General features: G+C 39.3%; 1 protein-coding gene across 1 annotated transcript in view; it reads right to left on the bottom strand.

Moving 5' to 3' along the window:
• The window catches only part of pard3ba (par-3 family cell polarity regulator beta a), a 198,092-nt gene extending 173,125 nt beyond the window's left edge, over positions 1-24,967 (bottom strand). The window contains 2 exon segments of the mRNA XM_042513093.1: positions 14,098-14,199; positions 24,534-24,967. Of these exon segments, the coding sequence (XP_042369027.1) occupies positions 14,098-14,199; positions 24,534-24,650 (219 nt within the window). The 5' untranslated portion in view covers positions 24,651-24,967.
• Positions 24,968-26,356: the final 1,389 nt, after the last annotated feature.

Genomic DNA, 26,356 nt, shown 5'->3' with positions numbered 1-26,356 from the left:
TACGAGACATGGCTCCCCACTCTGCTTAAAAAAATACACACCTGTTCTGTAGGCTACAGAAATGAGACCTGCGTTCACAAGTCAGTGCAGAATGACATTTAACAGGTTGCGCATCAATTACATACATAAGAACACAGTTCATTTTAAATAAACGGCATTGTGGTTTTTCTAGCTCAAATATTCAGTAATCTATGATGAACTATTAATATATCTAAGTTTTAAATTAAACTTAATTTATGGGTACAAATCCAGATTTTCCCAAAATGCAGAAGTACAGCCTGTAGTTCGAGCAACGGCCCTGAGAGTCAGTGAAACTCCGCCAAGTGACATAAATCACTTAAGAGGAGTTTGGCTGTGAGGGGAGAAGGGATATCACTGGTTAGATGGAGGAAGTTTACCACAGTTCATCTAAACAAACTAACCACACTATTTTGATTTAAAGCTGGTTGAAAATCTGCGAAACATCCCTTAAAGCGAAGCACAACTTTGGAGAGAAGAAAGATCTACCGACCCCACAGCTTATTGTTCAGGCACGCTGCCAAAAAGTTCTCTCTCTCTGCGTCTCCACACACTCACATCTGTCGCATCAGCCCCAGTGATGGAGCACATGTGCACTAACTCAGAGTTCACAAACACATAAACACACACAGAACGCGAGCCACCAGCTGAGGTACTGCAGTGCCCGCTATGCACTGTGAAAGGCCACATTATTATTTATGCACACTCATAAAGGGAGAGGGTAAACTCTTCATAAATCACACATGCCCGAGAGGCCGAGAGAGAGGAGGGGTGAGGAGGAGGGGAGATGAGGGGGGAGAGACGGGGGCGAAGGAGTGAGGGATGTGGGTGACAGGGGAGCTCCAGGCCTCGTATTTCTCAGGCCGGCAACACAAATATCAAACCGGCTCGTTCGTCATTCCCACCGTGCAAACACATCAGCGGTGGTTACACTGGTCCTGTTCCGCATCTGTGACACATTGACACATGGAGCTTGAGCTCCCTCGGCGCGCAGAAACCTCCTTCTCATAAACATTCTCATATACACACAAACACGGAGTGAAATCACACAGCTCTCTTCCCCAAAAGTCAGAGCCAGAGCCTAATAATCAGCTTTCTTTTCCCTGTGGCCGTCGCAGGGCCAGCTGCTCCCTCCAACCTCCTCCATCCTCCCTCCCTTCTTCCTCCCGGGATCTGACAGAGAAATAGAAGGAGTGATTAACTCAGAGCTGCGAGGCTTGTGCCCTCTCACCTGTGGCTCTCTGCTCCCTCCCTCCTCCTCCTCCTCCTCCTCTCTCCATCTGCCCTCCCCTGACACTTCATACTACACGTCACCTCTTTCTTTCTGCCTTCTCTTTTTGCACTAGCAAAGCTCTGAAGTGACAATTAAGGATGTTTAAAGAGAAATCTGTACATTTCATTATTATTCATTCAATTATTAATAACAGGGTTCCCACACATGTTTATGGAAAAAATTCAAAACTTATTCATTACTTTTTAGGACCCATAACAAAATTACCATGTTGGAAAAGTAAGCGCTTGAACGTTTCTTCAACACTTCCAGGCCCATTTACAGTCCTTTCCACACACGCAGAGGATTCTGCTGCCCATAACAAATGCCACCGCACTATGTCACATATACACCAAACAAGTCTTAACCTTTTGAAACTTTGATCGACCTTTTTTTTTATGCTGCACCCATATGCCTTTCACAAGTTTTTAAACTTTTGACATCTGAGCACATTGGTTTGATTTCTCTAAAAAAACATGGGAAAAAAGGCAATGAGCAACTTGGTAAGATATGTCCTGCAAGATAAAGATGAAGATAAGACTTAATCAGTTAAGTTACAGCAAGCTCAAAAGTTAAAAACAGATGAAAATGCAAAAAAGTGATTTGAGTGCAAAAAAACAAAGAATATTACAAAATGCACACATAGTTGCTGATTGCCTTCTTTCCACATTTTTGAAAGATATAAAGACAATATGCTTGCTTGATTTGTGACAAGCAGCAAATAGGTTTTTTGAGTTAATTTGCCTTTTGACATTGCACATCTTTTGATGAAACAATATATCATGTAGCTCAAAGTCAATGCATATTCGAGCTATTAAATATTTTACTTTTTTAATTGTCATCATGTCATTTCATGCATCTCACTCATTACATTGTAATGATGACATTTCCTTTTTCAATGAAAAATTATAGGAATCAGTGTCACCCAGTGGTACATCACAATAACAAATAATGAAAAATAAAGATAGAAATGACAGTAGTTACAGTATTTTAAAATTTTGAAATTGTAGAAAAATATATGCACTCCCATTTCATATCTAAATATCTGCCTGCTATTTCATAATTCCTTACATTTTCACAAAAAAAGAAAGAAAGAAAGAAAAAACAAACAATAAACACAAATATGTCAACAGCTAACTTAAAGAAAATAAATTTAAAGAAAAATAAATTTGCTGTTATGTTATATTATCTTTTGTGGGAAGTTATATCCGTAAGATTACGGAAGCAATTAAATTTATTACACACAAAATTCCATGATTTTTCCAAAATGTTCAATGATTTTTTACGTATGCAAGGCCTGGAAATTGAGATGGTGAATTTCCATGACTTTGGCCATGATGTAAATTCTCTCCTCTGGTTTCCATTCCTGGGTCAGAGTGCCTGCATGACCTAAAAGTGTGTTTCTTTATGGTATTTTTCAGCTCAGATTACTTCTTTAGGGGTAAACACTCTGCTCTCCTCCACAGTTGCTGATATATATATCAACTACACATTACTGACATTCAGCACCTGCCGTTGCCATGGAGAGCCAACATCCCTCACAGCCTGAAGGTGTATGTGAGAGAAAAAAAACAAAAGCACCACCTGCAGATTTTTCCTACACCCATCAACATACATGTGTGTTCTTTCCAACACGCATTAGATAGTTATTGACTCGACATGAAAGCCCGAAGTGGAAAAGTAGGATCTGTGCTGCGTTACATGTCTGCGAGCCTCACAAGTACAAAACGCCAGCTGACAGCACCATCCATCAGTCTATATGAAGGTGAGGGGGCTGCAGCTCCAATGGCATTGTTACCTTTTTACTAACATTAAACTGGAAAAGTATATAATTTAAGTACAGTGGAACTTCTCTGCCAGGATAATCTTATAGAGCAACTTAATGAGCTCATTAACTCAGTGTATAATAGCTTCTAATTAACAATCAATGCAGCAGACACATACTGCTGAATCAATTAGTTGATTAATTCATTAGAAAATTTATCATCAGCAATTTTCCTTCCTTTTTTTCACCCCTATCATCGCGCAGATACAAATCTCAACTTTAAAATAACATTAAAATATACAAGATAACGTGTATATTAGGGCTTGGCAATAAGTTGATATCATATTAGTATCATGATGTGAATTTTGATATCTTTTTAGATTTCAGATATCGTAATAATTGTCACCCACTTAGTCATTTTATCCAAATTACTGATGATTATTCATTGAAAATCTCACCGTGTAAATATTATATGAAAGCACCAATAGCATGACCCTATATTGTCACAATATCAATATTGAGATATTTGGTAAAAAATATTATGATACTTGATGTAATCCACATCCCCTAGACCTAAAATGACCCCACGCTACTTCACATCATCATCGTCCGTCTTTTGTTTTTGTTTTGATCGAGAAATGGCATAAATGAACACTTTTGGTGTAAAACAATATTATGTCAACATAACACAAAATGTTTTTAGCACAATAATGATCAATATTGAGTGAAATGTATATTTTTATTAGGATAACATTTTTAACTATATCCCATATTCATCCATCCAGATATTAAATATTGTTTGTCCAAGTTAACTGTTTTGCTGCTCATCTTTTTTCTGATATTGTAAAGGGAATATTTGGGGGTCTGGTGTGGACATAACAAACAATTTGAAACATGTGATGGACATTTTCACAATACTTAAGGGCTGTGTCTGAATCAGAACTGCCTGATCAAATTCTGATTTATCAGTTATTTCATCATTAAAACTATAATATGAAAACTAGTAAAGCAACCGCTCCTCCTCTCCATATGTCCCTCCCATGTCAGATGTCAGCTGGCTAATAATTCAAGTGGCCTATTCAGACACATTACCGTCCACAGGGCTCCATTCATTAGCACAATCAGTTTGGTGATAAAGATGAGAGGCAGGAAAAATGAATAATAACAATAGTGTGTGTGTGCATCAAAGTGTGTTTGCATGTGTGCAACACAATGGACCCAGATGCGGTTTCAGCTGTGTAATTGCACCAGAAATCATTAAATACTTAACCTAAATGAGTTGGATTCACTATCAAAAGCATTTATCCTCCAGTTGCAGTGAACACACACACACACACACTCATACACACACACACGTCCAGGAGTGTGACTTTCTACTGATTTGAGTTATTAGCAGTTGGAGTGAGCGGAGGGAAAACACACCGCGCTTTCGCACACAACACTATACACTAGTCTGGGGCAATGTCATGGAGGAAAACAGATGGTGTGAGGCTGGTTAGGTCAGAGAGTAGATTTGCTGTAAACAAGTTGATCTATAATAGACCATTAGCTGGATGTGATTAGCTCCTCTGCAGGCTGCTGTGCCAAAATCACTGCTGACTGATAATACTGACAACAAACACAAGCTGCAACAGAAAATATCAGTGCTGTAACCAACTCAGAATTATGCCAGTCAATTCAGATTCGGCTGTTCAATACGAATACTCAAGGACTCGCAAATGCGCATCATTTTTTCGCTGACACTAGATATCAAACAAAAGGCAAAGACTGTGTTGTTTTAAGCTGTTGTGACCAACTTTACTTTTAAGAGAAGAATATAATACTATCAAAGAGTCTTACAGTGCAGAGTCACTCTCACTCTTTGCAGCGTGTATGCAGCTCTGTGTATCAAAGTGTGTCAGTCAAGTAAAGAGCGTTCACTCTGCGGAAAAACCTGGGGACCAAAACATGCACAGAAGTACACTGCACAGCACACTGACTGGCAAAAATCAAAACAAAACTACTGCTTCACTTGAAGTTATCTCAGTCAACTGATGATTCAAATCTCTGACTTTAAAGGGGAAGCCCTAAATATCAGTGACTGTTTTTCCTGACTAAAACTCATATTTCACGTCAGATCTGTAGCGCTGGATGACACACATAATTTGAAACACAGACCATGACACAAGCGGCCTCTCCCACATCCTCATGCTTCATCTTCTCCTGATTATGTGCACGTGTCATGAAAAAAGTGAGTCCACCGAGCGCAGTGCACCTCTGGCCTCCCCCCAAAGGTGCCTCCTGCCACACCACAGCAGGCGCAGGCAGGTCAGGTTACAGCCTGACCGTCTCACTCCATTAGGAGCTAATGGGTGGTGTGATGGTGACACGGAGGGCAACATAGAGTCTGTGTGATTAACAGGAGGAGAAACACCAAAGGACAAGATCTGAGGCTGTGATGACCTAGTGTAGCCTCTGTAAGTCACACACCTACACAAAGAAAACAGAAACGGGGCCTTATCCAAACTGAATCCTGGCCTTTTGCTTCACTGAACTGACAAATGACTTTGGAGAGGTGCCATCATTCAAAGTCAAAAGGTAGAGCAATGGATCATTTAAAGGAATTAAAATTCCAAAGTGCACCTTTATGAGAAAACTGCAGTTAAATGGAAAGCAGACGGTGAATATTCTTTCTCCTTAAGCCTTCCTTGAGTTCTCGCATCATAATCGCAATCAAACTGGGTTTTTTGTGTGTGTGTGTTTGTGTGTGTGTGTGTGTGTGTGTAGGGGGGGTACTGTTAATTGAATATAATCAGATGAAGAGCCGTTGTGGTGCTCACATGAGGGGGGGGTTGAATCAAGGTCGAGGCTGATGAGATATGATGAAATCAGCTCAAGTGACCCAATCCCGCCGGGCAAAAACATTCAGCCGCCCCGGTCTGATCTGATCTGATCTGCAGGCAACGGAGATAATCTCACTTTATTCAATATACTGTATGTTTACTGGAGATTTGAATATATTAATGTATCAGTGATGTTCGAGAGAATGCATAATGAATACAAGGTGAGGACAGAGCAACAGGAACACCGCTTCCTACCATCTAATTCAATAGCTCTGGAACAAATCCTGTCTTTATGAAGGTTATAATACTTTTAGACAATACAGACAAAATAAACATCATGTGTCAAGTCGTTAACAAGTCATTATGCTAGATTATATTACTTTTCTAGAATGTCTTTATGTGATTGCTGACATCTAACTGCATGAGCAAACTTATTTGTTGAGATGTCTAAAACAAAGTGTTCTTTATCATGGAAAGTGGACTGCAGTAAAGCCATGAGAGGAAGAGCGAGGCACATTTCAGTCTATTTGTCATGGAGTTAAAACACATAATTTGTGTTTAAACAGCTTTTAAAGTAAACATGAGATGTTTTAACACTTACATATGTCAAAATCCTATAAAAGATTTACAGTTTTTACTCAGGATATTTAAAAAATATCCGAGTGGACCCGAGTGTCACTGGAAAATAAATCAGGGATAAAAAGTTTTAAAGGGAAAATGCTGTTCTGATTTGATTTTCCCATGATACAATCAGCTTTTAATGCATCTTATTAATTATTTATATTCTGTTCACAGAATATAAATCTCTGGAGGGTTTTCTGTAAATACTTCAGAATTTAAGGATATTTTAAGTCTCAATGACAGAAAAAAATAAAAAAATATATATTTATGTAACTTGTTTTAAAGCATCACTTGATTCATTGATATGAGTTAATCATTCCTGAAAAATCCATTATTTTAGATTTTTTGTTGAAAATATGTCTATTAAGACCATTCATTGTCATTTTTACTATTAGGCGATTTCTCTCTCCCTCAACCCTCAGCAGGTGCACGAAAGATTCAAGAATCAAATACACTACAACTTTGATTCTCTGGCCAAGCCCAATTTAATCTGAGGGTTGGCTCTACGTTCCTACAGCAACGTGTTATGTCACCAGGACGGCATTTCCAGCTGAACACTTAAGATAAATTTACAGTAGAAATTTGATTTTACAATCAAGCTCAAATCCAAAACTGCTGCTGTGGTTCAGGCTCAGGTTGGGCTTAGACAGAGGCCATGCAGGTTCATGCCGGGTCGCACCTGATGTTTTGGGGCCCTGGCAAAGCTCTAAATTACACCTACAGTTTGCTTTGTAATTTTGAAATAATGAAAGGCCAATATCAGGCAGCAGCACTGCAAAATGGACAAACAATACCTAGAAATATGATGTCACGTAATGAGAATACCAGAGCCGAGACTGAAAAACACTTAAAAATACCCACTTTCCATTATGCACTTTAGTTTCAGACAATCAAATCTAGAATGCTCTGACATGTCTGGAGCCTCCGGGCTTCAGCCGTGATGGCGAGCTTAAGAAAGAAATGTTCTTTTTGCAAGAATAAAATCAATTAAGCAGACAACAGAGGGAACATAATGACTGGCTACAGGTGAACTACAGATGATTCATTTTATACACCGGGCATGATCTGAATCCCCGCGAGATTTCTAATGAATATTCAGATGTGTGGGACAGACACAGGTGAGGTCATATGGAATATGTTTTGAATTTGAAGAGGGTAGAGATTATAAGGGATGTGAGTGATTTTTGAGAGATATTTAAAAATCGCTCAGGAGCAAAATACATTTGGCTTTCTTTTACTACATGAACCCTCCCAGCCTCTGAGGTCATCGGGCTGTAAACTGCTTCCAGAGTGCAAACTTAACATCGAGAAGCAGCATTTAAAGTCATTACTGGGACCCACACAGATGGAGCAAACTTTCAAAGGATATTCGACTTGCACCAACTTTGACCAGATATAAAGCCAGGCTAAAAACTTGTTCTTCTTCTACCATCTTATGTCTCTGTTCTTAAGTTCAGTTTTTATGCTGTTTTTCTTTCTTCTTACATTTTAACACATTGCATAAAGCACTTAGAATTGCCATTGTGTATAAAATGTGCTACAGACATAAACTTGCCTTGCCTTGACATTTTCTAATCAGCGCACTTGAACCTCATGCTCCCGCTCATCACTGGCCATTCAGACAGTGTGCAGAGTTATATGACTATTCAGATGCCAATCAAGTGCGGCTCACCGCAGCGGTGAATGAGGGAAATAGAGGTGAGGGAGCGAGATGTCACGAAGCGTCAAAGGCTAATCAGCACGTCTGCGCCTCGCAATCACGTCCCATTCACTAAACTTTTTCTCCAGCAGGTTAGCACGTTTTAAGTAATGCCTTATTGTCGCCTGTCAGAGGGGCTGACATCTGACATGTAATAAATGACTTCAGGCAAATCACCCAGTAGTACTTAGAAGAGAGTTCTCCTGGAACTGCTGGAAATAAAATCCACTGCAGTATTATATTATTTCACTGGGAGTTTTGAGATTGAAGTTGAACTTCTCAGGGCAGTATGTCCAAACTCGCACTGTAAACAGCTGTCAGGAGCTGATGTGTACTCTTAAGTATTTGCTTGTCTGTTATTTAAAGTTCTTGAACACAAATACTAATCCACCATGTCAGATTTTTCTCATCAGTCCTGTTGAATGCTTGTAGCCTAGACTTGTGCATGCAGTGCAGCTGGGGAAAGAAGTACGCAGTTCATTTTCAGGTAAGTTACGTTAGACATAGCATATTTTTTCACTTGCATTCCACTTGCCCAAAAACAGAGCTAACTTGCCCGGGAAAAGCATTCATGTAAAGTTGAAAATTTTTGACAAAGCAAGATAGTAGATAACAGCTACAACTATGCAACAGGGTTACAATTATGTAACAGGGTCCCTACAGCTTATGGCACGTTAGATTTAAGTCTTTTAAAGACTTTTTTAATGCTACTTGAAATTAAATTTCAGACCAACAACCAAAAGTGGTGACATAATGCGAGGGGAATTTGACAGATATATATTTGTAATAATAATAATGAACATTTTTAAGACTTTTGAAAGATTTATTTAAGACATTTGAATACCAATGAAGGTCTTATTTTTAGATTAATTAGTTCAATACCTTTTTAAGGATCCGCGGGAACCCTGATGTAATATTGTGATACATTTTGTCAAAGTCCCACAATGGTATTAAGACATTTGTTTGCATCAGCCAGTAGTGGTGGAAAAGTTTAAAATCCTTCAGAACTTGCCTCAATTTCACTTTTGGTACTTCAGCTTGAGAAACTGTAACTGCAGAAATTAAGGTAGAAACAAGCTGAAATAAAGTCATTATTCAAAGAGCTGTCATTTCCTCTTTCAAAGCAATTTGAGATGCTCACGACCACAGACCTGCTATGAATATCATAACATATTTCCATGTCACTGATTCATTTTTATAGTATTGCATCCTCCACTGTGACATGCAAGCAGAAGAGATGGATGATGGGAAATGGTCCTGTAATCAAGCAGTTGACATTTCAGAGGGAGATCAGCAGGGATATGCAGCCTCACCATTTACATTCCCGCATCCAGAGACTGCACAGGAGGTTCATGGACGCCTTTTGGGGCACAGTGATTAAACAGGGCTAATTAAAGAGTGATGGAGGAAATCATTCCAGTTTTTTTTCTATTAAATTTCCCATGAAATTAGATTTCTCGTTTGGCTGCATGAAATGGAAGGTTGACTTTTTTACGTTATTTTTTTCGCCCTCGAAAACAAGGTCCGTGTGGAGCAATGTGCACATGGAATGAGGAGTGACAGTCCACTTATGAGGAGACGTCATGCTCCCTGAGTTTAATTCCCATTCTGGAGGAGATCGGCGTGACAAGAAAGGACACTTGCACATGTTGAACATTCAAATTTCAGCTGCAATCACGAGACAAATAATGGGAGATGGCCTTCTAATCAAGCAGCATTTATATGGAGTTTTATTTGAGTTGTACCCAGCAGTCGCTCTGTGTACCAGACAACATCTTTCCACTGAGCACAGAAAACTGCAGTCATGTATATGCTATATACAGTGTATATATGGGAGGGCTCAGTTAAACCCGGTGTATAGCTTGTATGTTAATGGCATGCTGGCATTGGACAGCCCGGCTGACAGCTCCTGTGTACCGTGGAGACATACGGGAGTAATGGCCGCGGCTAATGCAAGATCCCAAAGGACTGTGAATAGGAGAGAATGACAGCTCTGGTTGCGGTAAATGGGCGAATGTGCCGAGGTAAAGCACCACATCTGTTAATAACTGCTATTGAAAAGAGGGAAAGCGAAGACATGGAGGAGCAAGGGCAAAAGGGGGGAAAAAAGGAAAGACTACAGAACAACAGGTGGAAATATGTGTTTTTTGCAGAATTAATACCTGACATATCAAGCCACTTCATCACATGCATGAAGCCTCAAAAAAACAAAAAACAGCTACACTGAGGTCAGCAAAATGATCAAGGCCACATCCAAAACCTGTGTGATAAGTCAGTAACATAAATATCATGACAGATCTAGAGATGGCAAAATAAAAAGGAATGTAAAGGTAGAACAACATATGGAAATGTCACTTTTGGGCAGAATTTATATCCTCACAAATCAAGCACCTTCATCAGATAGATCCTCCAGTATCCCAGTGAGGGTTGAAAACTTATGAGAGCTTATGTTTTTTATTTATTTAAAAAGATCCCCGTTAACTGATGCCAATGACACCAACTAATCTTCCTCTTCCACAATAGCAGAACAAAAAAGGGAAAAGCACTGAGGATAGAATCTGTCGGCTGCGGAGAGGTAATAATAACGTAGACAAACAAAAGGAACAAAAGGAACAGGCACAGCTCATTAATCTATGAGAGCCGACAGAGTTTGGTATCCCGCAGAGGGTTCCAAAATCCAGAAGATCATATTCATATCATGTACACAAGTGTGTGTGTGATGTACATTAGATTAACCACAAAAGATGCTCTATACAGCATCACAACTGCTCCTCAGTTTATGTTACAGTAAGTGGTCACAGAAATTCACTGAAGCATCAATAGGGATACACATTCAATAACATTTACATAATTAGTCTTGTGATCAGTCCATTAATTAGCCCCAAAGGCTATCACCAGAGAACAAGCTGTGACCAGTGCTGGACCACTGATCAGCTGCTTCAGGAAATGACGTTTAAAATAGGATTTACTATTGGATTGGCGTATGTACAGGGGGCAGCTATTCCAGTACTTGATGGCACAATAAGTGACCTTTACAAAGCATTAGATCTTCGGCAAGGAAACATGATTTGGCCATCACTTGCAGTTCTGGTGAAATGACTTGCTAAGTTTGGTAATTTGACTGTGTAAAACATAAATGCTATTACTGAAGAATGTGGCTGTGCTTTGGGCAAGCCTTTTCTCAACTGGTAGCCATAAGAGTTAACGATGCAGTACATCATCATGTCGCCCGACCCAACAACCACATACAAGTCAATGACATGTGAGTAAGTGAATAAGCAACTGAAAAAAACCCACATAGAGGCAAACTGATGGAGGATAGAGCAGGTTAACTCGTCTCTAAACTGCAGTGATTTGACCTAAACAGCGTGACAAAAGAGAAATAGATCCAAAAGCCGCTCTGTCTGCCCACTTCTCACCATTAACAAAGTAGTGGGCTATCTGACAGGTCAATGACTCTGACCGCCCCTACCTCCAACTGTCAACAGAGATCTGCAGGGCACACACATACACACATGACACACCCACAGGAGAGGGTCAAAGTAGAGGAGAGTTTTATAGAGTATAATAGACTGAACCGTGACCTGCTCTTTTTATACTCTGCTCCTTTGTGTGTGTGAGTGTGTGTGCTGTGTATCTGTGGTCACACCTAAGCCCACACCCCATGGCCTTCCTCACATTCATCAGATTGTTATTAATATTCATGAGGAGACTGGTGGCCGGTATCTTGAAATGGGGTGCTAATGAACTGAGCGTGTTTGCATGTGTGTGTGCGCGTGTTGCAGATGCAGGGGGCAGAACTGTAATCAAATCACAGCCGCCCCCTCATCTCCGCCCTCATCAACCACCAGTGGCGCTCCTTCCGTAATGCTAACATGCTACGCTACTTGCCTGCCTGGGGTTCGGAGCAGGCGGCGGCGACAACAGACGTGTGTGTGAGTGTTGAATAATGGTCGGGGGCTGGCCCAGATAAAGAGGTCTGGACTCGCAGCTAAGCTAACCACTAGGCGTACAAATAGCTTACCATTATCTCTCATTAGCATCCGCGGCTAACACAGAGCCCATGCTGTGCGGTGGAGAGCCCCCACAATGGGGCCACTCCTGTATGATTGATGGTGAAACAGCATCGGCCACAATAACAGAACAAAAAAGAGAAAAGCACTGAAGATAGAATCTGTCGGCTGTGGAGAGGTAATAAAAACGTAGACAAACAAAAGGAACTCAGACTAATCAAGAATGCCAGGCACAGCTCATTAATCTATGAGAGCCGACAGTGTTTGGAAGCCCGCAGATAAGTGGGATGACTGGCACGTTAGGGAGATCACGTGCGCTCGTCCTATTCCGCCCGCTATCTTTTCATCAGCAGCGAAAAACAAAAGGATAAAATGAGAAGTGAGATGAAAGCAGGGAGGGCGTTTGGAGAATTGGGTGAAAGTGGAGAGAGTAAAGAAACAAAAGGTAAATTAGACACTTCCTGCGCAGTGCAGGTTCGAGTGAAGCGTTTGCTCAGCAGAACCCATAATCACAAAAAGCACCACAAAGAGAGCCGACGTCAGGGTGACTTGTTAGCGGGGGAATTTGATCAAATGCCAGAGCGGGGATTTGATCTGTGACACTTCATCATTGCTCTGAGGATGCGGCGAGGAAGCGGGTTTAGGTAGGGAGAAAATGACTCATTAAAATCTAGGACTCACCCTCTTATGCACAAATAAGACGCAGATCTTATGATTATAATTCCATCATCCCGGAAAATGAAGCTTCTGTTCTCTGTGATTGCAAAAACAAAATTTTTTCCGCAGCTGAAGATTCCCACTGAGTTTACACATCTATTATTTAGTCGTGTCCCCTTTTTTCACAAAGAGTATTTTGCCAAACTTGCAGTCCTACATGCACATGACAGCTTACACGCACAGACACACACACACACTCTATTGTTCATGCAGCTTAAAACACCAATTGTTATTGCGTGGTACAGGGTCGGCTGAATATTCCATTTCCATTTCATTTGGCCTTCTTGCTGACTAAGTGTTGATAATTCATCATTCGTCTGGGCCCCGGGCTTATGAATATGGATTTTTGGAGGTTTATTAGCACATCTTAGGAATGCATTATGGGAAATTAGCAAGAGGAATGAAATTTGCTCTTTACAGAAATTGGGTCACCGTCTTTGTGTTTATGTGTGTGTATGAAATGAACTTCAACTCCCAGCCCTTTTCTGTGAAGTTACATCACTGCCATTTCGGAGAACTTCCTGTCCCTTGATTTGTTTTCAATCTGAAATGGTGTCTTTTCATCTGTCTCGCTAAAAATGAACATGACAGCGACATCACACAGCACTCCTACTCCTGCTTTCGGAAGAACCAGAGGAGAAAATAAGTTCATTTTCTCACCAGGCTTGTACCGAGCAAAATAACATGCAATCAAACCCAATCAGTTCTTTGCAGCAAAGCAAAACTCATGTTGTCACGTTTGGTATTTAGCTGGTTTAGTCTCCTAATAACCAGTGACAAGCTAACCAAGGTTTGGATTTACAAACACCATATTTATTGGACATCCTGTCATCCTGCCAGGCTGGAGACTTTACGAAAGGAGTCAAAATAAATCCGCTACCAGCCTCTAAGCCCTGCTAAGAATGACGGATCCTCTCCTGTAATTTGCTGTGCCTCATACCAGGTAAGAACAATCAAGAAACAGCTTGCCGTCTGCATCACAGCTCCTGTTGTTGTGCTAAGGTGTCCAACCATGAGAAACTGCTGTCTATCACACGTCAACATGTCTTTGTGTTGAACAGTGAATGAGACAAAACTGTGTGAGCCTAGAAATGCATAAATACAACATACTAAAATTTCACTGTGGTTTGAATCAAAGTAAAATGGTACACCCTCCATGGATTCATCTTCACCTTGTCTCTGTCTTCCACCAGATCACTCAGCAGGTCGTCCATGTCCAGGATCCCTCCTTCAAAGTACTCCAAGTGGTGGGTCTTCACTGCACTGTCCCCATGCTGAACACAAAGTTAACATAAATAAGAAATTCACATTAAAGCAAGACAATAAACAGATAGAACTGCAAACATCATAGATCTTAAAAACATATAATCCCTTGTTTATATAAATTATTAAAATCCTGTACAATTAAACTGAAAATGACTGAAACAACCAGCAACATGTGAATAAGATTTTAACCAACCAATCAGGTTCAAGTCAAGTTCAGATATCCAGAATCCAGAATCCAAAATCTGTTTATTCATACCATCATAATTTCCTGGAATTCCTCGAGGGTATACGGTATATGATGGTATCAGTGTGCGGCGCTAACCCCAAACACCGACTGGCAAATTTGTTATGTTCTGCAGGTTTTCTTGCTATTTTCTGTTTACTGAATACACAATACACTCATGTGATACCAACAAGTGGTAATAATTAAAGACCCATGTTTCTAATTCCCTTTTACCAAGACCTCTGTGTCGCAGAATCTGTTGTGTTTTTAATTCAGAGCCCATGCTACCAGGTTAGAACAGCCACACTGACAGTGTGAGCAGCGCTGCTCAGGTGCAGCGTATCTAGAGAAACGCAGTCGTGCTGTTTTTTTTCTGCATGATATGCATGTTTTTTTAAGCAAATAGATAGTGAAAATTGATAATTATATTGATTCCATACCACCTTTTACTACAATTTCAATGTCTCTATTTGTCACAGACATCAGGAAATACAAATGTATATGTTTTACTTAATAATTCCTGTTTCTGTTTTAAAATAAAAGCCCTTGACAACATTTCTGTCGACAGAATCCCTTCAGTTGTTGACATAAGGCATTTTACTGTGAAGGACCATGTTGATAACAGTCAGTAGCTCACACGGCTTCATAAATAAGTCGGGTATGTACTTTTAATTGTGGAAATGCAGTGGTTATAACAGTAGGCAGTTCTGGGACAGCATTGCACCAATAAACGCTGTCAATGTGAACACACACTGCTCAAGCATGCAGTGTGTCCCAGGCGTAAACTTAAGGGCATGTGATGCGCACTGTGTGCAAAAGATCCTCAATACAGCTTCTCCAGTATAAAGTTAATCGAAAGATGAGGTTCTGTATTTTTGATGGTATTGAAAATTACACTGTCGGGATTTCTAAATACCCTGGCAGAAACGCCCATGGCTACTTAAAATAACCATTTCATTTCACTATGAATGCTTTGTTTACAGACACAAAATATGGCTCAACACTGATAGTCAGTCATACTAATCACACATTTCACAGGTTTCCCTGCGTGTTTGGCAGATACAGCAGCAACAAATGACCTACATGCCACTGTACATGCAAAACACTCGGTCTACAGAGCACAGCTTGTACGGAAGAATGTGAGAGCGAGGAACATTTCCAGTTTTGCTGCTCTGTGGGGAGCGGTGGTGGGCACATTCCAGGCCAGTTTCACTGTCTCCATGAAGACAGAGGTCAAAGTGAGCACACCCCACAGAGCAGGAAATACCCCGTGCCTGGTGCTCCATGCATTGTCAAAGGGAACTTTGGACTAAGCTGCAAGCTGAAATCTGTGTGCTGTTAGCAAAATCAACAGAGAAGTACATGAACAATAGCATCTTCCCCTTTTTGTGTCGAAGTCTATTGTCGCAACACTATGCAGATCTCTGAGAGAAAGTGCATCTGTGGACAATTTAAGATGACGCTGATGATAAATTGTGTAAAATATGAATACAAAGTGAAACAGAATGTATTTCCATCCTCCTGGATGGGTCAAATTTAGTCTGTTTAAATAAATATTTGCTTTTTTATTCCCATAATTTCTATTAAAAGTCATTTCTAGTCTAAGAAAAGAAATCTTTGACAAGTCTTATCGCTTCTAACAATGTGTGCAGTTGAAAATGGCCCATTAGGAACTGCCCATACCAATAAGCAATCTGTCCACAGCAACACAAGACTGCATCACCAGCTAAATTAACAGCTATAGGCTATAAGCCTCGGAGGCTGGAATGAGTTTGGCTGAGACCCAGTGAGCGGCTTCTGCTGTATCGTTGAGACCCGCTGTGAATGGGCTCCTTCTTGCTCCGCTGCATCCGAATGTGAATTACGGGCCACAAAAAAAGAGGGTGTCTGCTTGTCACAATGGGCCAAGTCCATTCTTCTAAAAACAAATGGTTGGGAGAGCCTGGGATTTCAATCACAGGAATAAAGCCAGAACCTCCCTTTCTTCAGAAGTGCCCATAATGCCAGCGCCAGAGCAGGGAGAGACAGAGCAGCAAGTAATCTGCAACTACAACTCGCATACAAATACACTGCAGTTTTCACACAATGTGACGGCCTGTTGATATGCAAACAGGCGTACACGCCAATGATCCAGAGCCAAGAGCATCCTGTCACTGTAAAAACTGTCTGAGGGCCTCACAAAGACAGAGTATAAAAAGACACATGACAGCTTCATGATAGCTTTCTTCTAGAATTTAGGACCCAAACACCAGTGAGCTACAGTAACTTTAAAGAGGAACTCCAGTATTTTCAACCTGGACCCTGAATTGAATAGATGGACATGATGAATCTCAGGTAAAGGCAAGGCAAGGGTCATGTGACCAACATAACAAGCCAAAGATGTCGGCAGGTGACTGATTTTGGTAGCTTTAATTCTCCCCACGGAGGCTGTCTTATGGGCTTCACTATATTTTTTTCTTTTTCAAGAAAGAGGCCACCTGTCACTTCTTAAAAAGGCAGCTTCAGATGGCAGGAGGAGGCTGACCTTTCAAAATCAATATATACACTATAAACTGACCTCAATTGAAACTAACAAATTCAATTTAAAGGGTTCCTACAGCTTAAAGCAAATTAAATGTAATACTTTTGAAGACTTTTTTATGCCACTCCAGTTGCAATTTAAAACCAATTTTACAATAACCAAAACTGAATAAAAGTCAGTTTATTGTAACATAAAATATAAAATATTTGATCCATTGAGAAAGTTAAATGTGATTAGATCTGGCATTAAGTGGCAACATTTTATTGCTGATTTTGTGTTCCTTACTTACTGTATGTGGGATTCCACTACTTTAAATCCCATCATTAAGAGTTTATGAAGAGGGATTTGGTTAATTATTAAAAATTTTAAAAAAAAAAAGATCTTATCCATTATTTTAAGACTTTAAAATGCAACCTCAAAAAAAGCTCTACCTGCCATGTATAAGAATTTTGAAAGGTTGATTTACTACATTTTAATACCAATTAAGGCCATATTTCTAGATTTATGAATTCAAAGCCTTGTTTAGACTTTTTAATAATCCAGGCAAACCCTGAAGTTAATGCTAAAAAGGATTTTATTTTAATTGTTATGAGATTTTACAGTGTTCAAACCAGAATATATGTTATATTGTAGGCTAAATGTTAACTCTAAGGCAGCACATGTGGGACGGAGACATTGAAACCAGTGGAGCAGAGATGGAGCCAAGACATGAACGCAAAGCATTTATACCTCGCCAGAAAAACTGGTCCAACCTGAACCACTGCCGGCATTCTTCTGCCTCTCAGCGACACTGTTTACAGTGTGTGTGTGAGAGTGTGTGTGTGTGTGTGACAGCAAAGGAGGGAAGCACGTTAATTGGCTCTTTTGCAGTGACATCACATCACCAGCATTAAGACACACACCTTAATGAAATAAGAGGTATTAGTGTGATTTTCAGGGGGAGGATTAATTCACATCAGTGGATTAGAGCACAACAATGCCTATGTGTTAATTAGCGTCACCTCTGCGGGCTGAGCATCAGCACACCTGGCATACTAGTGCTTCTGTTTCCACAGCCAGAGCTCCAAAGGCCTGAGAAAACACTCCTTCTACCTCGTGATGAAAAAGGCTGAATGTATGACACTTCAGAGGGAACGTAATCTATAGAGAGGAAAGAGGCGAGTGGAAAAAAAACTCTTCTGAAGTCCCTCATTGTCAATCCCTTGTAATTCCCCTTTGTATCATGAACTCTTCCCATGACATAAAAAACAAAAGGAGTCGGGAGTCAGTCAGTCAACAGCGGAGCAGAATCACCGTGACAGTTAGAAGAGTAAATTCCCTGCAAATTACACCATTAAGTCCCCCACCATTGAAAGCCATATCTCTCCCTCTTCCCCCTCTCTGGTGAGCAAACATGACACCACTTGAGAATGGTGAAGCGCTGGGGCGATTAGTGAAGCTAAATTCAGCGGGGCTGCGGCGGTTGGCTGTGGTGGTGTTGGGGGTGCTATTTCACACTTTGATCCTTAGAAGAATGTGTAATTAAACAGCTGCAGGAGCACGGTGTGGATTTAGCCGTGACGAAAGCAAAATGTCTTTAATGAACGTGAAGTTGGATCCATCGGTGCGAATGAAAGAAAAGCTGAGGAGAGCTTTCTCTCTGAAGGACGAAGAAAGCCAGAGAGGGAGACAACTTGACCTTAGCAGGGCTTGATAACGCAATATAACATTGTAATAATCATATAGGCGAGTGACATTGTGTGTTAATATAGTTATGAATATAATATGCCCTTCCTGCCAATGAATCCCCCTAAATCCTACATTGTAGAGCAGGGGTTTCCAGCTAGTGGGTCACGGTCCAAAAGTGAGTCGCAGGTCCATTCTGAATGGCCCACAAGTGAATCCAGAACATGTCAAGTTTGTAAAAAACACACATTTTGAATTTCTGGGTGAGGGCTTCCTCCTGTTCAGCTATTTTATTGCACTGTTCTTGGTATTTTTTGGCCTATAAACATGTTGTTTCTTTGCAGCGTTTTAATGTCACTGATCAGTGCAATTAACTAGGTAATTGCACCGTATTCTTGCAAAATGTTTTATTTCATTGTATTCTAAATCTAAGTGTTTTATACAGAGATCTTGTTCTCTCTAAATCCACTTGAATTATATGCTCAAGGGTTATTGTGAGATTTTTGCATGACGTGGCAATGAAACTCCCATCCGCAGCTTTAATGTATGCTTTATTGCACACTATAAAACTGTATAACGCAGTTGATATCTTTTTCTTAAAACTTTAATCCGTCACTTATAAACAATTCAGACTCATTGTGAGGCATGTGTGGTGAAGCCTGGTCATTACTACATTTTTGCAGCAAAAATAAAAAAAAAACAGCCAGTATTATAATTTTTCCTTTTTTTAACAAAATTTAAAAAAAATATACTTTTTAAAAGGATACTCTTGTGTTTGGCTACTAAATAGTATGACAAGGTGATTGATAAATAATAATTTCAGTTAACCAAAACATTTTTAACCTGTCCTGTTTTGGAAAAACAAAGGGCTGTTTATTTATCTCCTTTCAGTAGCAATAATAAATAAGAAGCCTGTTTTTTGTCAGGTCTTTACAATAGACTACAATTGAAAATAGACAAATAGACATAGCAAATAAAAATAAATAAATAAAAATAAAGTAAAAATAAAATAAATAAATAAATACTTCTACTAATAATAATAATAATAACAAGAATTAATAAAGTAGACAGTAGAAAATTTGCACTATCAAAATGATAATTGTTTATTAACTAATTTTTGCTTTAAATACTGCTTATTAAGGCTGCTTTTTCTTCCTTTTAAGATTAATCACAAAAATAATTACAAATTGTAACTTTATTTTCCAGAATAAGCTGAACAGTAGCACACATTGAAAGCAGGCTGAGTGGGCTTTTCAATTTCAAGAACATTTTTGTGCACTCTCATGTCTCTATAACTGAAAACTTTTTATTGTCGTGATGTCTGGGATGCCCAACTTTAAAGTCACTTGCCAGCAGGCACCTGCCCTGCTGCAGTGCCCATCATTTACACAGTGAGCCAGCACTGAGCCTCAGGGTGCTGCTATATAGCTATACAGTTATTTGAACTGGGTGGAGTACTTTCCTTCAGGGAATGATAGAGTTAACACAATATCAACTCAGCAGTTTGATGAAAGCCAACTATTTTTCCCTGAACACATTTGACAAGGAGCCAGATCGAAAAATCCAATGACACAATCAGCCTGAGGAAGAGAAAAGCAGGTTTGAACAGTTACATTTAACTTAAAAAATGCCTTTTGCATAGCTGAGCTCTGACGCACATACCAACCCACATTGGACAACTCCTCTCACTCCCACATACATGAGACGGAGGGCAAAGTGTTTCCAGTTGTTTAGTGCTCTGTCAGGTGTCAGGACACAGTTGGTATAGGGGCTGTAATCTGAACTGAACCTGCAGCAGACAGACCAGGAGACAGAGAGAGACAGCTCCGTACCTGGCTGTTTCCCCTGAGAACGCACAACCCTCACAGTCTACATGCTGGTCCCCCAGGCTACAGTCGAATACCGATAAAGTCATCCAGGAACACAGAGTAGTCAGCTGTTATTAAGACTCTTCACACCTGAAACTGTGGACTTACTTCATTTTAGTTCATAGGGAGAAGGATGGAATGAGTCAAAATTCATCCTCAGCAACTTTTTTCACATTTAGTAGGAGTGTGTAGGATTTTGGGACAGCTATGGGCAAAAACAATGTTTATTATGTTTTCATTAGTTTACATTCACCTGAAAAAAAATTGTTGTGTTTTTGTTACCTTAGAACAAGTCGTTTACATTAACATATGGAATTTACAGTGCAAGATAATATGATACAGTGTCTGACTTTTGTGGGATCAGGGTTCCTACAGCTTAAGGCTATATAAGGCTTTTAAAGACTTTTTGATGCCACTTGGAATGAAACTTAAGGCCAATTTTACAGAAGCCAATGTTGAAGAGAAAAAACATGCACAATAACGTAAGGTTAGGGGGAAATTAATTTCATTTTTCAAATGTTAATGCAAAAGGCATTCCGTGAATTATTAATATTATTTTTTTAAGTTACCCATTATTTTGAGCTTTTGCAATTCAATGTAAGAAAAAAAAAGATTCACAAAAATCTCCATCTCCAATGTCTAAGCATTTTTTAAGACTTCTCAAAGATCGTTTTAAGACATTTTAATGCCAATCAAGGCTTTATTTTTAAAATTAATGGATTCTAGGCCTTTTAAGAGTTTTTAAAGATCCACAGGTGCCTTGCAAAAAATGTTGTTGCGCTTTTGTGATCCAACAGCTTGTTTACCATATGACATGAATGCAGACGTCACATTGAACATTCTGCGGAGCCTGTTGAGACTATAAAACTTTGTATGGAAAACAAAACGAATTGTCGAATATTCGTACTGAACTGCCAAATCCGTTTCAACTGGCAAAATTCTGAGTTGGGTAAAGCCCTGAGCAGTGTGCTATGAAAGGTTAGCTCCCACCAGACCCGGATGGTACACAGTGCAGTCCACTGAAGAGTAGAAAAATTAACCTATAGACATACATAACCAGTCAAAAATATTCTCTGCAGTTAACCAATAAACAGTTAGCATTTGACGTCTCTGTTCCAGTGTCTAAAATGCAAGAATTTGCTGCTTAAAAACACTGTTAATTAAAAAAAATTGGGTTTTGTACTGTCAGACAGATAAAACACGTCATGTCATGATGAGCAGGTTCACTATTTTTTGGCATTTTATGAACTAAACACCGAATAACAAACTACTACTACCCACAGGACTTCTGTACATTTTTTAATCGACTAGTACTTCCGCTTACTTTCAGCAACAGAAACTATTCAAATGTCAAAATGTTATGCTCTTCAAGGACTTTTATGCTTCTGTTCAATTTTTTTGACTTTTTATGTTACTACAGTTTAGCTTCCAGCTTTTCTAGTAATGTATTTCAGCTCTTAGCTTCTTCAGGTAATGCAGTGCAGCTTCCATTTCTGCAAGATTTTAAGATGTTTCCAGCAATTTCTTTGATATTTCTCCATTTTCAGCCATGGTTTTGGATTAATTTCAGCTTTCAGCATCCACTTGTATGTTCCACAGGAAATGCAGTTTTTAACTGATAATTTCAGCTCCAGAAGAGACAGATTTATATAGAAGTAGGCAACAATTAACAAATCAAGCCTAGTTTTTTATTATTAAGTAACTGGATGGCAGATGGAAGTTAATATTTAATTTAAAATAAAGCTATATTATATCATCTCTAACTTATAAATCTTAACACCTCAGGTGCAAATCTTTGCACAACTCCCACAGTCTTCATCACATGCCACAATAGCAGTGATCGAATAAAGTGTGGATGGTAAAAAAAAGTCTTTTATCACCGCTGTGAGAACACGTACACTCATATTTTACAAATCACACTGTATAATGAGCTGTAATTTTCTGTTTGCTGTTCGTTAGAGGCTTTATAAGTTAACTCAACTGTTTTCACAACAATAGATATAAAAGCAGCCGAACACGTACAGAGTCACAGCTGAGATCACATTAAAATAACCTGCTAATTAAGAAGCTTTACGTGCCATTACTGCAATGCACAGCGAGACTGTGCAGAATCCTGTTTGCCATGCATAAACCAGCTCACACAAACACACATTCTCAGTGATTAAACCAAGGTTTTTGACACTGTCCCTGCTGTCAGCAGTGAGAGCGGCGAGTGGAGAAATGTGCGGTTAATGTGGGAGCTAAGTGGATTCTGCTGGCAGGAGCAGCCAGCTCATCCGGTCATATCTATTTGGCCCTATCTGGCAGGGACGGAGCCGGACTGTCCTCGTGATGATCCGCCTCTATTAAGAGACTGCTGAGTCAGTGTCTAGCTGCTAATTAACATGCTCTGTGTAAAGCAATCAAGGGCTGGGTGCATTCTAATCACACGCTCGCATTTAGCCTACTTCAGCTTGTGCACCGTGGCGTGTCTCGCTGAGAATCAACAGGGACTGCTGGGCAGAGTGGGCATGGCTGTGGCTGTCAGTGGAGCAGAGACGTGACAGCTCAGGGACACTGAGCAAGATGAGCTGTGTGTGTGTGTGTGTTTGTGGCTATCCAGGTGTTTGTGTGCTCCTTCACAGAGTGGAAGCAATTCATCGAGCCATACAGCCACCCAATCACCCCCTTCCATCCCTGCTTCCGCGGCCCCTCGCATCTCCACAAGCCAGCTTCTCGCCTTGCCGAGAGGGAGGGCGCGTGGGCGGGCTGAGGGGGGGACAAGCCAACCGATAAGACTGGGACCTGTCACCAAACCTAATCCCCAATCACTCACAGGACAAAGCCGCCTGTCCGCAGCACACATCACCAACTGCGGCCACATTGAGGACATCAAACAGTAAACTTCCACCTGCCCACTGAGATACCAGGGCTTAAACAGGGAGCTATTGTACAGGTAGACAGCCAGCGCCACTCACATCCTCACTGAGATGAAATGCACATCAGCACCCTATCACGCCGGGACAGCATGCACATAAGCGGCAGCTGATTAATAAAAGGTCAGTTCAGCAGAATGATTAATGTTCAAGTGATTGCAACATCAGGGAGCAGAAAGCTGGGGGTTCATATCTTTGTGTTTATGTGAGACAACTGAAAAAACACAAGTCACAGGAAAACAACACTTTGCAATAGTGGCTCCTTCAGTCTTATGCAGGGATGTCCCAATCATGCTTTTCTGCCCCAAATCCAAGTCATTTGATATTGAGTACCTGCCAATAACAAGTCCAGATCCAATACTAATATATACCTGAATAATATAGCTGCACAAGGCACACTTAATGTATTAAGTTATTTAAAAATAATCCAGTGTATATACATGAGAGTTAACAGCTCTGCAATGCAATACAAAAACAATGTCTGCATCCATCCTGCTCCTAAGGGTTTTTTTGTTTTTACAAAATAAAAAAGTAACCAAACTAAAAATATGTTTATATGGCTTAAATTCAATTTAATGCACCATTTGTTTTTTTTTGTTTTTTTTTAATAAAATAATCAATAGACTGATTGACTTCTCATTGCAGCTGAGCTTGTATAAACCTTGGGGAAAAAATAACAATACAAACACCATATTTTATAAACTCTAGTAATAATCTGTATCCAAAAATGTTAATTTGTAAAGTAACTAAAACTGTCAGTTAAATGTAGTGGAGTAAAAAGAACAATATTTTCCTTTAAAATGTAGTGAAGTAAAAGTGACCTGAAAAGTAAATACTCGAGTAACGTACCTAAAATATGTACCTAAGTACAGTACTTGAGTAAATGTACTTTGTTACAACCCCCCACTGCTAATAATACGACTTTTGTCTCCTTTAAGCTATCTGCTAGTTTAAACCTTTTAAACATTTAGCACTAATTGGCCACGTGACACACACCTTGGACAGGTTATGGGGGCTACATTTTGTAAAATATGAAGAATAAGTGGAACGAAAAGCCATTGTAAAACGGGTGTAAAACGTCAACTAACATGTTATTTAAGGAAATACCGGAAAAAATGAATAAATAAGTAAAAGTATGAAGGGGGCTAACCTGCTCCAGAATCCTGCGGTATCTGCGCGTGGCTTGGTCGACTAAATCCCGGACGGTCCATCCAGCTTTACAGGGAACCACCACCGCCGTGTCCCCGAAAGTTACCGTAACTTTCATAGCGGCTGAATATAAAATTGTTTATTAAAAAATAACTGAATAGTTAGTCCAAGTTTCGGTACTGTCTCACCCGGAGCTGCTCCGTGTGTGAGCCGGAGAAAGTGGCACCTGTCCGTCGAAACTGGAGCAACAGGTGTCTCAGGTCGGGATGGAATCACAGTGGAGTCACTTGTCCGCTTTCACCGAGTGAAACACTTAAATAAAACCCCCAAGGACATTTTATTTTCTGCAAAACCGTCACAAAACAGTAGCTTAAAGACGCAGAGTGACTTTCTGTCAGCTGTGGGCAGATACACCCAAACAAAACAAACTCCGCGAGGAACCCGGAAGAAATCACAGTGACTCTGGCACTCCAGGAAACTACATTCCCCACTGACACTCCACGACTACGAGTCCGAAAAACTTTATTCTACATAATTGGTTTATTAACATGTGTGTGTCACAATGTCCAAAATGTTTCGATAACTGTAAAACAGTTATTTGGTTGTGTATGTTTGATGTAGTTTTAATTCTAACACAGTTGAGATATTTTTAATTTTATTAAATATAGTAAAAATACTCTGTAAAAAGAAAGAAAGAAAGAAAAAAAGACATTATAAAAGTAATAAAAAATGTAAAATGTAAAAGTAGAAAAAAAATACCCTTTTTAATTATTTATTTTGGAAAATATGAAAGAAATATGTCTTAAATGCTGTAGATTAGTGCACTAGAATAAAGGGCTCTGCTGTAGACATTATATATGTACAAAGTAACCAAAAGCTAATTATCTATTTACAAGAAATAAATGTATTGTTTTGATTTATTGTTGTTACTATGAAGATTTAAATATAAGCTGCAAGATAGCAACGCCATCAAAATAGACTTATATAGGAGTCAATTTTCTACGAATGGGGCTTGTACTTGCTTTCATAAAAATTAAATTCTTAGTAAATCAAATTCTAATCAATTTAAGACATAAAAATATATTTTAAAAGGTTTTTAAAAATTATAAATAGACAGAATGGAATGAACTTCTTTAATATTCAAATTGGAAAGATACTTAACAAATATGTCTTAAATATTATAGGTCTAAAGTAACCAAGAACTATTTTTTTATCTTACATATAGTAGCCTGAATAAATGTATATATTTTTAAGTATTATTACTATTATTAGTATTATTGTTACTATGAAGATTTAAAGGTTTCAGTAGAAGCTACAAGATGAAAGCACCAACAAAGTAAAGTTAAACTGAAATCAGTATTCTATGAATGGGGCTTGTACTTACTTGTATGACATTTAAATGATTAGTAAATAAAACTATATTCAGTTTTAGAAATAAGATTTAAAAAAAGAAAACATTTTTTTTTAGATTACAAAGAATGTCAAATTTATCTAATACAGTAAATATATATACATTTTAAAATGTATTATTTAATGTCTTATTTTGTGTGTCTGCATACCCCTGTGAAGTCATATTATTTTATAGGTCAGATGAGGTAAATTGTCCACATGTATTGGCAGAGAAATATCAGCCCAACTCCTTCTCTACTCCAATCCCCCTAAAGACACTCACACACCATCACACCTCTACTCACATCACACATACTAATTACCACACAGTTATTGTCTGTCATTTTATGTCATTAGGTGTGTTGTGAAATTGCCTTTATGGATATTAATGGCCACTGACATGCTCCTATGACTTATTCCCACGCATTGTTTGGT

Source organism: Plectropomus leopardus, chromosome 24, assembly GCF_008729295.1.
Source record: "Plectropomus leopardus isolate mb chromosome 24, YSFRI_Pleo_2.0, whole genome shotgun sequence".
NCBI classification, from domain to species: domain Eukaryota; kingdom Metazoa; phylum Chordata; class Actinopteri; order Perciformes; family Serranidae; genus Plectropomus; species Plectropomus leopardus.
Note: the sequence above shows the minus strand (reverse complement) of the source record. Positions and strands in the feature narration are given on the sequence as shown.